This window comes from Corvus brachyrhynchos, unplaced genomic scaffold (assembly GCF_000691975.1).
Source record: "Corvus brachyrhynchos isolate BGI_N302 unplaced genomic scaffold, ASM69197v1 scaffold58, whole genome shotgun sequence".
Classification (NCBI taxonomy): domain Eukaryota; kingdom Metazoa; phylum Chordata; class Aves; order Passeriformes; family Corvidae; genus Corvus; species Corvus brachyrhynchos.
This window is the reverse complement of record NW_008239539.1, coordinates 1,204,613-1,218,027: the sequence shown is the minus strand read 5'-3', so window position 1 is coordinate 1,218,027 and position 13,415 is coordinate 1,204,613. Positions and strand designations below refer to the sequence as shown.

Sequence of the window (13,415 nt, the reverse complement as noted above, 5' to 3'; positions counted from 1 at the left end):
CTAAGGGAATTCTCAGCTGCTTCACTGGAGTTAATGGCCCATCTATGAAAGATGTGGATAAACCCTCTTCCATGGGAGGTAAGGATCTGGTGCATAGGATATGTTAGCAGAGAGATGCTGTGGATCACACAGGATCAAAATATTTTTGGTCCAAATTCATCAAGTTAAAAAAAACCCCATCAAAATAACTGGTAACAAATAGCTTTTTTTTTTACATATAATTTCTTCTTTATTTTTTAGAAGTGGGAAAATTTTCTGTCAAAAGCTCAGCTCAGGTAACCACTGACCTGAGAAGTGCATTATAATTTAAATCAAAGTTACACTGAGTCTTATTGGAGTTTGTTTGCTTTCTGAGACACACTCATTAAAAATGAGAAGTGCCTTTTCCATGATTGGTGTTTACACTCCAGTAACACTTGGAGAGGCTCAGAAGGATTTCCAGCCTCATTGTGCTGGTGTTCTGAGCACATGTAACAAAAAGTTCCTCTTCTAATGAGTTTATACTCCTGGTTAATGAGAAGCAGCTGAAATGAGTAAAGGAAGTTTAATTACTTACACATTTCATGTGAGCACAAGACTGGGAATCGGGAACTTGTGTGACTGGGAATCAGTCCTGGCTCTGGAATGAAGTATTTCTCTGTGGAACTGTAAAGTGAGGATAATATTTCCTTATCCTGGTCCCTGTCTAGCTGGATTAATTATCAAAAGTCTGTAAAGAGCTCTGAAGAGGAAGAGTGTAAGATTATCAACAAACTTTCAAAATTAACCTTTGTTCCCTTTCCTGCTCCTCAAAGTGTTGTGGCATCTCAGCCCCCTCAGCGTGATCTTATCTGCATCTTCCACAACTTGTTCTTCAAAGGATTCCAATCTGCCTCACAAATAAAACGTGTCAGGACTTCCAGGCCCTCAGAAGGGAAGGGAACTGCACATGGGCACTTGGAAATGCTGGGACAGAGCATGGAATTGGTCCTCAACCATCTGAAATCCAGGCTGGCATTTGGTGCATGCTCCAAGCTGGGTTTAAATCCTACAGAAATGGCTCTACTTGGACACTCCAGGAGATTCTCTGTTCCCTGCCCATGGCAGGGGGTTGGAATGAGATATCTTTAAGGTCCCTTCCGACCCAAACCGTTTGGGATTGGTTCCATGATTCACCATACATTCATCAACTTAGGAAAAGCCTCTTTTTTTTCCCCATCCATTTATCTCTTCCATGTATTTCCCCTGACACTCTATGGAAATCCACAAAGAAATAAAGGAAAATAAAGGGTCTGAGGGAGGAAACTGCTCAGCTGCTTTATCAGGAAGTTTTAGCAGAGCTAAAGTGGCTTGTTTTACAGACTGTCAGCTTCCAGTTAAAATGGATTGTGTCTGGTTTGTCACAGGCCCTGTGCTCTTCCCTCCAGCTACAAAACACCTCCCAGACAACCCTTCAGACCTGTGAATTTGGGGCTTTTCAATCCTGAGAAGTGCTAACTGCTTACAGTGTTCCCTGAAGCTGGTGGGAACTCCAGGTGCTTGGCAGAGAGCTGGGTAGAGCTCTGTGTTTGCAAAATAAAAATAACTGCACGATTCTTCCACTCCATAAGCTCAGATAAAGCCCTGAATTCCATTCCCTGCCACTGAGAATAATGCCCCATAATGAGTATTTGTGGAATAATGTGTTTACAAGTTGTGACCAAGCTTATCCCCCTGTGTGCTAGGATTTGGAACACAAGCCCAGCCTAAGTCAGTGCTGAACAAGAAGGCAGAAAGAAAACCAAGAGTGCCGTTTCAATCCTGCAGTTCCTTTAACAGACAAGCCTGTACATCCCCTTGGAAAAACAGAGGGGCAGGTTCAGCCTCCTTTCATCTACAAATAGCATCAGTGATCACAGCCCTGAGGTGAGGCCAGGAGTTGGGAATTCTATTTTGATTCCAAGAGAGACAATCACGGCAGAAAGTGTTTGTCTGTGTAATTAAACGTGACTGGCACTTGTTCACAGCCACTGCAAACCCAGGGCAGCTCTTCCTGCTGCCAGCACAGGGCCTGGCACGGAGCAGGCAAGGCCCGAGGAGACAAAAAGCCCAGAGATGGTTTTGTGTTCTCCTGCCCTCTCTGGGATGAGAAATAGAATTTGGCTCATGGGCATTTTACATTCTTGTCTTCAAGTTTAATGTGAACATCCTGCTAATGTGAATGGAGGAGGATTCAGGACCTCTACTGGCAGCAAGTTCATGCATGGAATCCTGGAAACTCTGTTCCTTTCCTCGTATTAACCTTTCCCTTAAGCAACAGCAACCAATGTTCCCATCTGTCAAACTGAGGCAGGAGTATATTGAGGAATAAGCCTGAACTCATTTTAATCACTTCCAAGATATGCCGAGGAATATAAAGGATTAAATATCTCACATTATCCTGAGGCCTTTTCAAACTCCAGCCAGAGAAACAGCACTGCAAGAACTCATTGCTTTAAAAACCCTGGTTCTTCAATTCCTTCCACAGCTGGAAAAAGCATGAAAGTGGGAACCCCTGGGAACCATCAGAGTGGCTCTCCAGGTTTACATGGAAGGTTCTCCGTGGCTTTTTGGTGATTTGTTGCATTCAGCACAGGTGAATTTCCTGGTTCTGAGCATTTCTACAGCAATTTGGCTGGAAAGCCTCTTAAAGCAGCCAAAGGTTATGAAAGCAGCTTTACTATGTGGCTCTTGGACCTGCTCTGGTAGTGTGAGCAGAGTTGGGGAAAGGAGCCATCAGGATGGGAAGTACAACCTGCCCCAAGAGTGCCTGGGCACTTCCATAACACTCTGACTCTGGGAACTTGGAGAGCAAACTCCCCCTGTGTGGAGGGAGTTGTTTGTTAACACAGACATGTAAGGCCAGACCCTCTGCTTGTCTATTAAGGCAAATCCTTAGGTGAGATCCGTGCCATGCAGAGCCTCAGCCCCTGGGATTTGTGCCTGCAGCCAGGGACAGCAGGAAGCAGCAGCTCCACCAAAGTGCTGTGCCAGCAAATCACCCCGTTTGCTTTCCCTGGCACCATGTGGGAAGATGAAGAGGAGGCCAGAAACACAGGCTCTGTGCCAGCTGCCAGCCACCCATGCTAGAAAAACACTTCCTTAGGATCTTCCATCCATTCCCAATGCCGTGTGCTGGACTGGTGGCACTAACAGGAATCTTGGCCTTCTGTCTCCGTGTGCTAAGTTTAATTCTATCTCTAATTGCCTTAGTTTATTTTTAAGCCCTTCTTGAGTCGAGGCAGCGGGTTCATTAAGTACAAGAGATTTTAATCTTGTTTCAGGAACTCATTAAATGCCGGGCAGGAAAAAAAAAAAGGAGGAATTCAGGGGCCATCTGGTGGCTGTTGGGCACAGCACTGCTGGCCACAACCTTGGCATCAGCCCAACAGGGAGAGCACCTGGAGCCAAGCACAACCCAAACTCGGCTCTGGTGTCCAAAAAAAAATTTAGTGTAGGAAATATTCAGTGATTTTTACAATTAATGGGTTTTTTTTAAAGCTATATTAAAATCATAGCAAGGGCTAAATGCTGTTGTAATTACATTCACACAGATGCAGTTGCTTTGGTCCAGTGTCAGTGAAAACATTTGGTCACAGGTGATTTGTACTACCAGGATCACCTTTGGAGTAACACAGATATAGAAAAATTCAACTACTGTGTCACAAAATCGTTATAATCATCAAAAGATTTTATAGGTTTCCTCAGCTTCTCCAAACAGAGGTACTGCACCACATTTTGGGGGATAAATTGGCATTTCTGTAAGGAAGTGGCACAAAACCTATTCCTTCATGATGGTTGGTCAGGCCTTTGTCCATTCCTTAAGTGGAGACATTAATCTGACTTTCTTACAGTCCTTTTCCTTTATGCATTTTCCACCCAGCAATAAAAGTGGTGTATTTTTAAATAGTGCTGAGGCCATCACCTCAGTGCAGCCATGTGAGCAGCTCCAGTGGAGCTGAGGAGGTGCCCAAGTGCTCCTGGTCCAGCTGGTGAAGTGCTGGGTTGGGATCCCAGGATCCACAACGTCCTTGAACAACCCAAAGATGGAAGAAAAGGGCAATTTCCAATGTTGATGTCAGCACTATTGCCTTAAAAAGATCAAAACACCCATGGAACAGCAACAGCAATCACAGGCACCTATTTAAGGAAGACAGGTAAAGAATCAAAAGCATTTCACTGACAATTTGCAGATCAAGGCACCTCCTCCTTAAAAATAACTTCTGGGGTCAGTAACTGAACTAAAAATACTTGTACAAGTTTTGGAAATCAATCCCTACTTTCAGGCAGACCGTGCTGATGCAGGGTAATTGTCCCAGCAGCAGAATGTACAGCATTCCAGCACCCCTCTGGATGGTAAATATGGATTTTGTCAGGGATTCTCCCCTGAAGAAGTATCAGATCAAAGAGAGAACAAGGCCATCAAAGGGCGAGGAAGGATTTGACCATAATATATTGGTAATTTTGTGGCAATGCAAGTAGAAAATCTTGTGGCTGAGAATTCTGCCTGACACCAGTGAGCTGAGTCAAGAGTGTGTTAACAGGAAAAACCTGCTGATTTTGACAAAAAGGTGATGGAGCCTGTGTTTACAAGATGGAAAGTACCCACATCATCTATTTGTTAAGGTAGAATGACTATGTTGTGCCTGGATGTTTTTGTTTTGTAAGGCAGCTGTAAGGCTAAGCTGCAATGAGATGAGGATCATGGTAATATAATTACTAATACAAGGTTAGCCCAAGTGATTGTGAATGCCAAGAAAAATGAGATGCCTCAGTATGAGTCAACACATTCACTTCCCAACCACTCTGGCTGTGTAAGGGAGATAAAACAGTGTTTATAAGGGGCTGGTTACAAGGTGGCTCCTAATAGCCCTCCAACAACATTATCTTGTTCTGCCATATCATGATAAAGCAATAAATGGAGAATCAAGCTGAAGAGCTGCTGAAAGCACCTACTTTGTCCCAATAATAAAAGAGATGAATCCAAGCTAAATTCTAGTTGTGTGTTAAATGAATTCCAGGGCTGGATGGGAAGTGTCAGGGCCATGGCAGGGCTTTGGCTGCAGTGTTCAAGGCCAGGTCTGACACGAGCTCAGGTGTGTCACTTCACACGGGGCTGCTGGGAAAGGAGCTCTGTGAAGCTGCTTTCTCAGCAGAGACATTTCCCTTGGTCCTGGACAAGCTGCAAAGAGCTCTGCCTCAGCCTGGCCTCACCTCCCTCACCTGCACTGAGCCTGCACTCACTGCTCTGACTTGGTGGCTGCAGCTCAGCTCTGTTTCATCACTCCAGACCCCCTGCGTGATCACTGGGCTGACCCTGGGTCCTGTTCCTGCCTTGGCTTTCTGCCCTTGATCTTGGACCTTCCTCATTCCCACACATTTGCCTCCTGGCCACCTTCACTGGGGCTGCTCTGCTGCTCCTTGGGGACCGTGGGACTGCCCTCCTTGCTGGTGGGGACTGCCCTGCCTGCCTTGCTCTCACCTGCAGATGCTGCTTTGTCTTCCCCAAAGGGTTCCCACTGCCAGAGGGCAGGGCTGGACGGGATATTGGGAAGGAATTGTTCCCTGGGAGGGTGGGCAGGCCCTGGCACAGGGCGTGGGCCAGTGGAAGGTGTCCCTGCCCATGGCAGGGGGTGGGACTGGATGGGATTTAAGGTCCCTTCCCACCCAAACCATCCTGTGATATCCTTAGAATAACCTGCTTGTGCTGCTCCTGACATAAAACTCAGTTCTGACTCTGGCAAAAGTTACCTCCATTTTCTGGATCCCACCTAATGGGAAAGTGGTAGGAAAACAACATCAGCACCAAGTTACTTATCATAATAAGCAAGATGAATGAAGAGACAGATCAAACCTATTTCATTTTACATCCTCCATTTAACTGCTTTTCATACTCCCAGCATTCCTTCTGTCTCCCTCAGCAGTAACACTGCTCAAATACTGAAACAAACCCTCTATTGCTCTTCTTAAACTACGAATTCATCCTGGCCCTACAGAAAGGATCACACCACCGCTCTGCTGGCTTTCACAGAACTCTAGGTGCTTACATCAGTTCTGAACCAGATCCAAAGGTTAAAATGTGGTTAAGGAGCCCAATTTCAGAAGAGATCAACTCATGCCAGTCTTAAATTTCATTGAAAGTTTGGGTGGTGCAGAAAAGGGAAAAAAACCAAAACAAAACACCAAAACAAAACCAAAACATAGCATTAAAAAAAATCCAGTTCTTCCCTGCATTATTTTTAAAACTAAGAGGTGGGCCAGATTGCCCAAGTATTCAGACACCTAGACATGGACTTGACAGGCAGAATTCTTAGAAAGAACCCGCTGATTTCCCAGGGAATTGGCACCTGCATGTCTTGAAAATCCACTGGATCTCAGCCCCTTCTTTAGCAGCTGAAGTGAATTCTCAGTCTCCCAGTTACCTGCACTGTGTTCAAAGTGCTCTCCCCAACCCTGACTCTCAGAGTGGAGCTGAGGACAGAGTTTGACTGAACTGGGTTGAGAAAAAGGAGACAGCACATGAAATCTGCTTTTACATTTTAGACAAGAACTCTAATGTAACCCTAATGCAGCTTTTAAAATTTCCTTTGCCAGTCTTTCCCAGCACCTCAGCTACAGGAATTGCAGAGTTTCTAAACTTTCCCTCTGATTATTATTCAATTCAATTATTTATGTACATTATAAATGGTCAGAGGAATTCTGGAAACTATGACAAGTGTTCCAGATCTGAACATCTATCACTGCCAAAACAAAGGACTTACAAAACAAATTTGCAAGTGTGCTACTCTGTCAACCACTGGGGCTTGTTCTTTGAATATACATGTTTATATATAGATATTAGATGTTTTCACTGAGACATAGCTGCCAAATTACAGGGGCTTTTAGTTTCAAATGTCAAAACAGTCAAGTTTTTCTGTCTGTGTTCATAAAAAAAGGAAGAAAAGAAAACCCTGTTCAAATTCAAAGAAAAAATGCTGCTATCAAGGCAGATTTCAAGTAATCTTGCAAAGGACTGTTGTATTTCATAGATGATGTTGATACATTTTTTATTCTTAATGTTAATAATGAATATTTCCGAATAAGAACTAAGAGCAGAGTTGCCCAGACAACACAGTTAGTATGGCTTGTGCTGATTTGCTCTAACCAACAGTGCCTTGGGAGGTCAGGCAGGTTCCCCTGGAGCAGGCTGGCACTCAGTTTGGAATCATGGAATGCTTTGGGTGGGAAGGATCATAAAGATCATCTCATCCCGCTCCCTGCCATGGGCAGGGACACCTTCCACTATCCCAGCTTGCTCCAGCCTGGCCTTGGACACTGCCAGGGATCCAGGGGCAGCCACAGCTGCTCTGGGCACCCTGTGCCAGGGCCTGCCCACCCTCAGAGTGAGGAATTTCTCCCCAATATCCCATCTATCCCTGCCCTCTGACAGGTTAAATCCCTTGTCCCTTGTCCTGTCACTGTGTAACAAGTCCCTCTCCCTCTGCACAGGCAGCAGGAGCCTGGGCTGGTGAGAAATGCCCATGTCCCTGCTGCCACAACTGCAACATCATCCCATCTCTTAGGGGAATATTTACAACTTCAGTTCCAGCACAGATCCACCCTGAGCTCTGCTCGAGACAAAGCACATCATCGAGCCCATCCTCATTTTATTGGCATCAGCACAGCAAATATGGGAAATGACCAAATACAGAGGAATTCTGCCTTGCCTGGTGCACTGTCAGGAAGGAGAGAGCAAGGCCCACGTGGATTTCTGAAGAGCAAGTGAGTGTCTGCGTCTTAATAAGGGCTAACTGGAAGGGGGTGGTACCTGCCAGCAGCCAGGGAGGAGCAAATCCAAGGATCCACAACCTTTACACCTCTAAAGCAGAGCTCTGGGCACTGTGCTGTCCTTGTCAAAGCAGGCTGGCAGAGGGAAACTCAGCTGGGAGCTTTTTAATCCTTTACTCCTCCTCACTGACTAATCCAGTGCTAAATAAAAGGAGCTTTTAAATCTCCACAAACACAGTAATCAATTTACAAAACAAACCTGAATGGTCTAGCCCCAAATTTAGGGGTGTGAAATCTTTCAACTTTTGCACTGACAAAAGAGCTTTGTTATTGGCATTAGCCCAAATAAATCATTACGGTGGATTCATGGTGATTCTGCAGTTTCTCACCTCCTCTCACCTTCTCACCTGGCCTTGTGTTCAGCAAAATCAGTGCATGGATGAAGCAGGACTGCTTATCATGGAATCATGGAATGGTTTGGGCTGGGAGTGATCTTAAAGCTCATCTCATTGCAACCCCTCTGCTAAGGGCAGGGACAGAGATAAATCTGAGGAGGAGGAACAACATCCCTGTCTTCCAAGCCATATTTAGGCTGTGGGGAAAAATCAGGATCATTTCATACCCTTTATCAGAGTAAAACCTATTATTAAACCCACAGTCCTCAAAACCTACCCACAAAAGTGAACTATAAAGCTGCTGGGGGCAGACAGCAAGACAGGACTCAGCAGAAAGAGTAAAAATATTTCACTTTTTTAGAAAAAGTTACGAAAATTCATGTGGGAGACTCTGGCTCCTGTGAAATAGGTAACACTGAGGCCACTGATTTCAGCAAGCCCTGACAGGTCAGAACTGGAGGGCAGCTGTTTGGGGAGCTCTCCCTGCACAGGAAAGTGGGGAATTCTTCTCCCTTAGTGTGAGAGAAGAGCTGTAGGGCTGCTCCTCTCCTCAGGTAATGCTGCTCCATGACAAACAGATTTGAAATAATGCAATAAAAAAGACTTTTTGCTCCCAGTTGCCCATGGCAGGGAGCCCCTGCCAGGCCCAGCCTACCCTGAGCCACTGACCATGTGGAAGAGGAGCGGGGTGTTCTCTGCCATGGGCTGCTTCCCACACACCGAGCGCTGAGGCTGCCACTGCTCCAGCTGCTCCTGCAATCTGCAGCTCCTCTGCCTCTCTTTCATCTCCTCTTCCTTTTGGGATAGTTCTCTTTCACTTCCTTCTCTCCTGAAAAAGACACAGATTAAGCTTTTCACTTGGGTAAAAAAGCCACTTGTTCATGTGGTTGCACTTTTTCTCATATTTACACCACACACTTGAGGGGGAATCATGACATGAAAGGCTAAAATAGATTTAGAAAGCAATTCTGGTGCTTGTGGGGGGACACAAGAACTTGGCAGTGGATGAAATCATCTTAGAAGAAAAAGAAAAAAAACCTCAAAGAAAAGGAGCAGAGATCAAACTTCTGATAAGTGGTGATGATCTATCTGGAGATCAAAACTCCTTTAAGCAGAGATGTGTTTGTGATGTGTCACTCCCCGTCCCCACACCAAGATTTCCAGTCTAACCCCATTTCCTTTCCTATTTGCTGTAGGATAGGATAGAAAGAAACATCCCCTGACCCCAAGACCTCCCATCTTTCTACATTTGGATGCCTGCAGGAAGATTTCATCTGCCATTTCCATAGCAAACACAAAGTTGAATTTCTTCTGAATTCTTCCAGCCCCAGGTGCCCCAGCAATAATTAGAATAGCAAGAAGAAAACTGAAAACATTTCAAACCATTGAGTTCTTACTCAGAGACAATAAATAACCCACATTGTTGCCTGGCCATGGGCTGCCATCTCAGGCTAACAGGTAATTAAAATGGAGTTTAGTAGTCCTGATGGAAGCAATGAGCTTAATGTCAGGAATTCCAGAGGGAAAAAACCCTGCAACCAACCACCTGCCATTTAAAGCAAGTACACAGGAGCTGAGGTGTTTAAGTGGCAGGGCAGGCAAGTGTTTGACTCTGACACAGTAACAGTCTCCAGAGCAGGCAGATCCTAATTCTTTCCAGGGCTCATATGTCAAAGTCAGAATGTTAAATTTCACTCCAAAAATAGCAAGATATAACCTTTGAAAAGGCAGCATAATGGAGCTCTCCCAAATAGTTGGGCAGGTGCACAAAGCAGCCACCTGATTTCACTTTGAAATTAGACCTTCTGCAGAATACACTACATTAAACTAAACCCAGGGAGGCAGAGGCCCAAATAACTCCGCAATTTCCTCAATTGATATTACTCTTATTTCTATTTTTTAAAGCTTTCCAAGATATTCCTGTGGCATTCCTCACGAGTGTACTTTGTAACTTCAAGATCTTGCACTTTTCTTGGTGGCAAAGCGTCAGAATTCCTTTGTTTGGAAGAAAAAATTACAAGGGGAGACTGATACATCTTCCAGTTTGTAAAAGGTGTTTTATACTGAGAAACTAAATAAACCATTATCCATTCCTTCTGGGAACACAACAAAAATAAGCTTAAATTGGAGAGAGGCTCATTTAAATTAGACTTAATGAAAATCTTTACAACTCTAAGGATAATTTTAAACAGCAAAATATACTACCTGGGAGTCAAGGAATCCTCACCATTGAGGATTTCAAGACCAAGTTCTATAAAGATCAGCCAGGAGATATTAGATTTTACCTCACTCTTTATGGGCACGGGGAGACTGACCCTTCCAGACCTATTTTCTAGGAAGCTGTGCTTAGGAAATCTCCGTGCTGTTGTTCCTAGAGGAGATCAATACTGTGTTATCCTCCTCTTCTAAAGAAGAAAAGCTAAAGAAAAAGGCTCAATTTACAGTGTGCCATAGCTCATCTAATGCCAGGCCGCACTGAGGCTGCCTCTAACCCTTCCAGCAGTAGCTGCCAGGACTGTTGTTCTTTCCAGGTAACAAAACCAGCCATCCTTTTGCTCCAAGTCACAGCCCAGGTAAGCAATGTTCTTTAATCCTGGACAATTAGAGAAGCCACATCCAAACCTGCTGATTACTTTTCTTGTGGGATACCTTGGCAATTGTGCTGTAATTAAAGGACATTCTGGAGCATTTCCTGCATTTTGAATCTCCTCGGTTTCCATTTTGTTCTCTTTCTCTGTGTCAGCTCTGTTGTCCCCACAGCTTGGAAAGGGAGGACTTTCCTTGCCTGGTTCCAATCTTATCAGTTTCCTGGGAACCACTTCATTTGTCTCTTGCCTCACTTCATGAGATTGTTTTTGACTTATATGAGAGCAACCTCTGTCCTCCAGCCTTTCTGGATGCAGTTTCTCAGCTGGAACAGACGCTTTATGAAGAAGCTCCAAGGCCTCCTTCCGGGCTGCTCGGAGTTGTTGCAGTAACAGGCTTTTCCCTGAGCAATTCCTCCTGCAAAGGAAATAAAAACCTGATTTCATCAAGATAAAGCACTATAGGAATAAAATCACTCTCTGAGGAACTTCTCCTACGAATGAGAGCTCAAAACAAGGACTGGGCATCTACAGGAGCAGTAACTGTGGGTAACAGCAGCACCAGCACTCAGTGACACAAACCACTACACAGCCAGAACGCAAAATTCATCTTCCTGGCAACTTCTTCTGCATCCAGGCACAACACAAACACCTACCAGAAGAGCCCTGAACAAATGTATGGTTGGCATGGAAATCAGAGCCTATAGATTTTTGTCCCCTTTGGATACAGGGGGTGGAGTTCAAATACATGCAGATGAAAAGGTTTTTCTAATAATTGTTAGAATTTTTGAGTGTTTGGCTTAATTTCCTCAATGAGACTGCTAAACTGTCAGCAAGCACATTATCATGATAGTGGAATGTCCTGCCATGACATAATCTACATGTACAGAAGAATAATTCCTGTTTAATAATTTGTTCCAGATAAAAGTGAAACTGCATTGATCCCCTGGGAACGAGATCAGAAGTTTGCCATGCTGAGACCAAGAGGATTTCTTATTTACAACCAGAACTGAGCATCATTTGCCAGGCATTACTTGTTCTTTAGCAACATTAAGGTATCAAAATTAAGGAATCAAAATCCAAGCTCTGCTCTCCATCACTGCAGATTTACCCTGATGGAACTGCTGAATTTGTGTCAGTGCTAGGGAGAGTTCCCCAAGCATCACCTTGTCCCTGCTATTTACTGGTTGTGGATTAGATGTTCTAAATTACATTGTTTGGGCTCTGTTCCTTGTCAAATCATCTCCTCTTCCAAACCATTAAAAGAAGTGCAATTGGCTGGCACAAGAAGACACATGTTCTGCCTGTCCCCTGCACTGCTGTGGTTTGGACTTCCAGGCTGCAGAACTCCAAACGGAACCCAGAGCATGAATGCAGGAAGATGGTTCAACTTGACACCTCTGCTTCACATTAAACAAATGCCTAATAACCTATGGATATGAATCCATGCATTCAGCAACAAAAGGCTGCCATCTGTGCCTGTTGAGGAATTTACACTTTAGGATTCCACCCATCACACTCTCTCCCCTTTCCCCTCCAATTAAGGAGAATTGGGAGGGTCCCTGCCCAGACAATGTCATCAATATTCTCTTTAAACCTCTAGCCCTTCTAGCCTATGTTATTATTTCTAAAAATAAAGATTGGTCTGAGTCAACTCCCTACAACACTTCCAGATTTGGTTCTGAGTCATGTCAAACACAGTTCTGGTGTCACTCACACAGGTTTGGAGAAAGAGTTGCATTTTCCAGCCCCCCAGGGCACCTCTGGTTGTGTTTTGAGCTGTCCCAAGCAGCTGGACACGTGCAAGTATTGCCTCAAGGATAAACAACTATTCTCTAGCTTTGGTAGCTTTACCATGCAACAGGAAAAGAGTGACCTCCTGGGGCCACTCTGGAGCACTTTCATTACTGGGTTTTTTGGTTTTGTTTTTTTTTGCTGTGAAGGCCAGGAATGGAGATATTTAAGTTCACTCTGATCATTGTTAGGGCAATTATTTTAGTTTCAGAAAACCTGAATATCATATCACTTGAACCAGGGTCCTGCTGAGGAATCTTACCTTCTCCTTTCTGCTTCATCTTTAATTGTCACACTCTCTTCTTCTTCTTCTTCTTCTTCTTCTTCTTCTTCTTCAGAGGAGGAGGAGGAGGAGGAGGAGCTGTCACTTGCACTGTGAAACAATCAGACCATATTAATTAACCCTGTTCCAACTGAGTGTTGGCTCTTGGTCATTTCAAGGATGCAAATTTAGAAAATGAGGAAAAAGGGAGAGAGGCTTCCAGGGAAGATCTCCAGGTGTTTTGGAGAGTTCTTCACACTATTACTCCAGCAAATAGAAAATTAAAGTATTCAAGCAACTAGACCAAAATGTTTACCTGTTTATTATCTATTAGCTGTTTATTAACTACAAGGTTTCTTCTTATGACAGAGGTGTGAAAGAACATTTTTCAAGTTACATTTCACAAGTGTGAGATTCAGAAAGGTTTAAGTTTCTCACTTTTTTGTTACTTATTTCTTGCCCTCAATAAAGCCAGGATTTACCTTTGTTCCTCTTCAGGGAATGTGACTGCCTTTTGTGGCTCAGCATCTCTCAAATCTATGTACACAGTTGCAGGTTTTGGCAGGCCCTGGAATCTCATCCTGTCCATCCTCAGAGAACTTGGTGGGGATGACA

General features: G+C 44.2%; 1 protein-coding gene across 2 annotated transcripts in view; it reads right to left on the bottom strand.

The window, feature by feature from the left end:
- The window catches only part of LOC108448434, a 79,106-nt gene extending 66,270 nt beyond the window's left edge, over positions 1-12,836 (bottom strand). For both annotated transcript variants that reach the window (XM_017741292.1, XM_017741293.1), the window contains exons 1-3: positions 12,801-12,836; positions 10,809-11,162; positions 8,829-8,988 (exon numbers count right to left, since the gene is read on the bottom strand). In XM_017741292.1, coding sequence (XP_017596781.1) covers positions 8,829-8,988; positions 10,809-10,879 — 231 coding nt within the window. In that variant the 5' untranslated portion in view covers positions 10,880-11,162; positions 12,801-12,836. The remainder of the gene's footprint in view (positions 1-8,828; positions 8,989-10,808; positions 11,163-12,800) is intronic.
- Between the last annotated feature and the right edge of the window lie 579 nt (positions 12,837-13,415).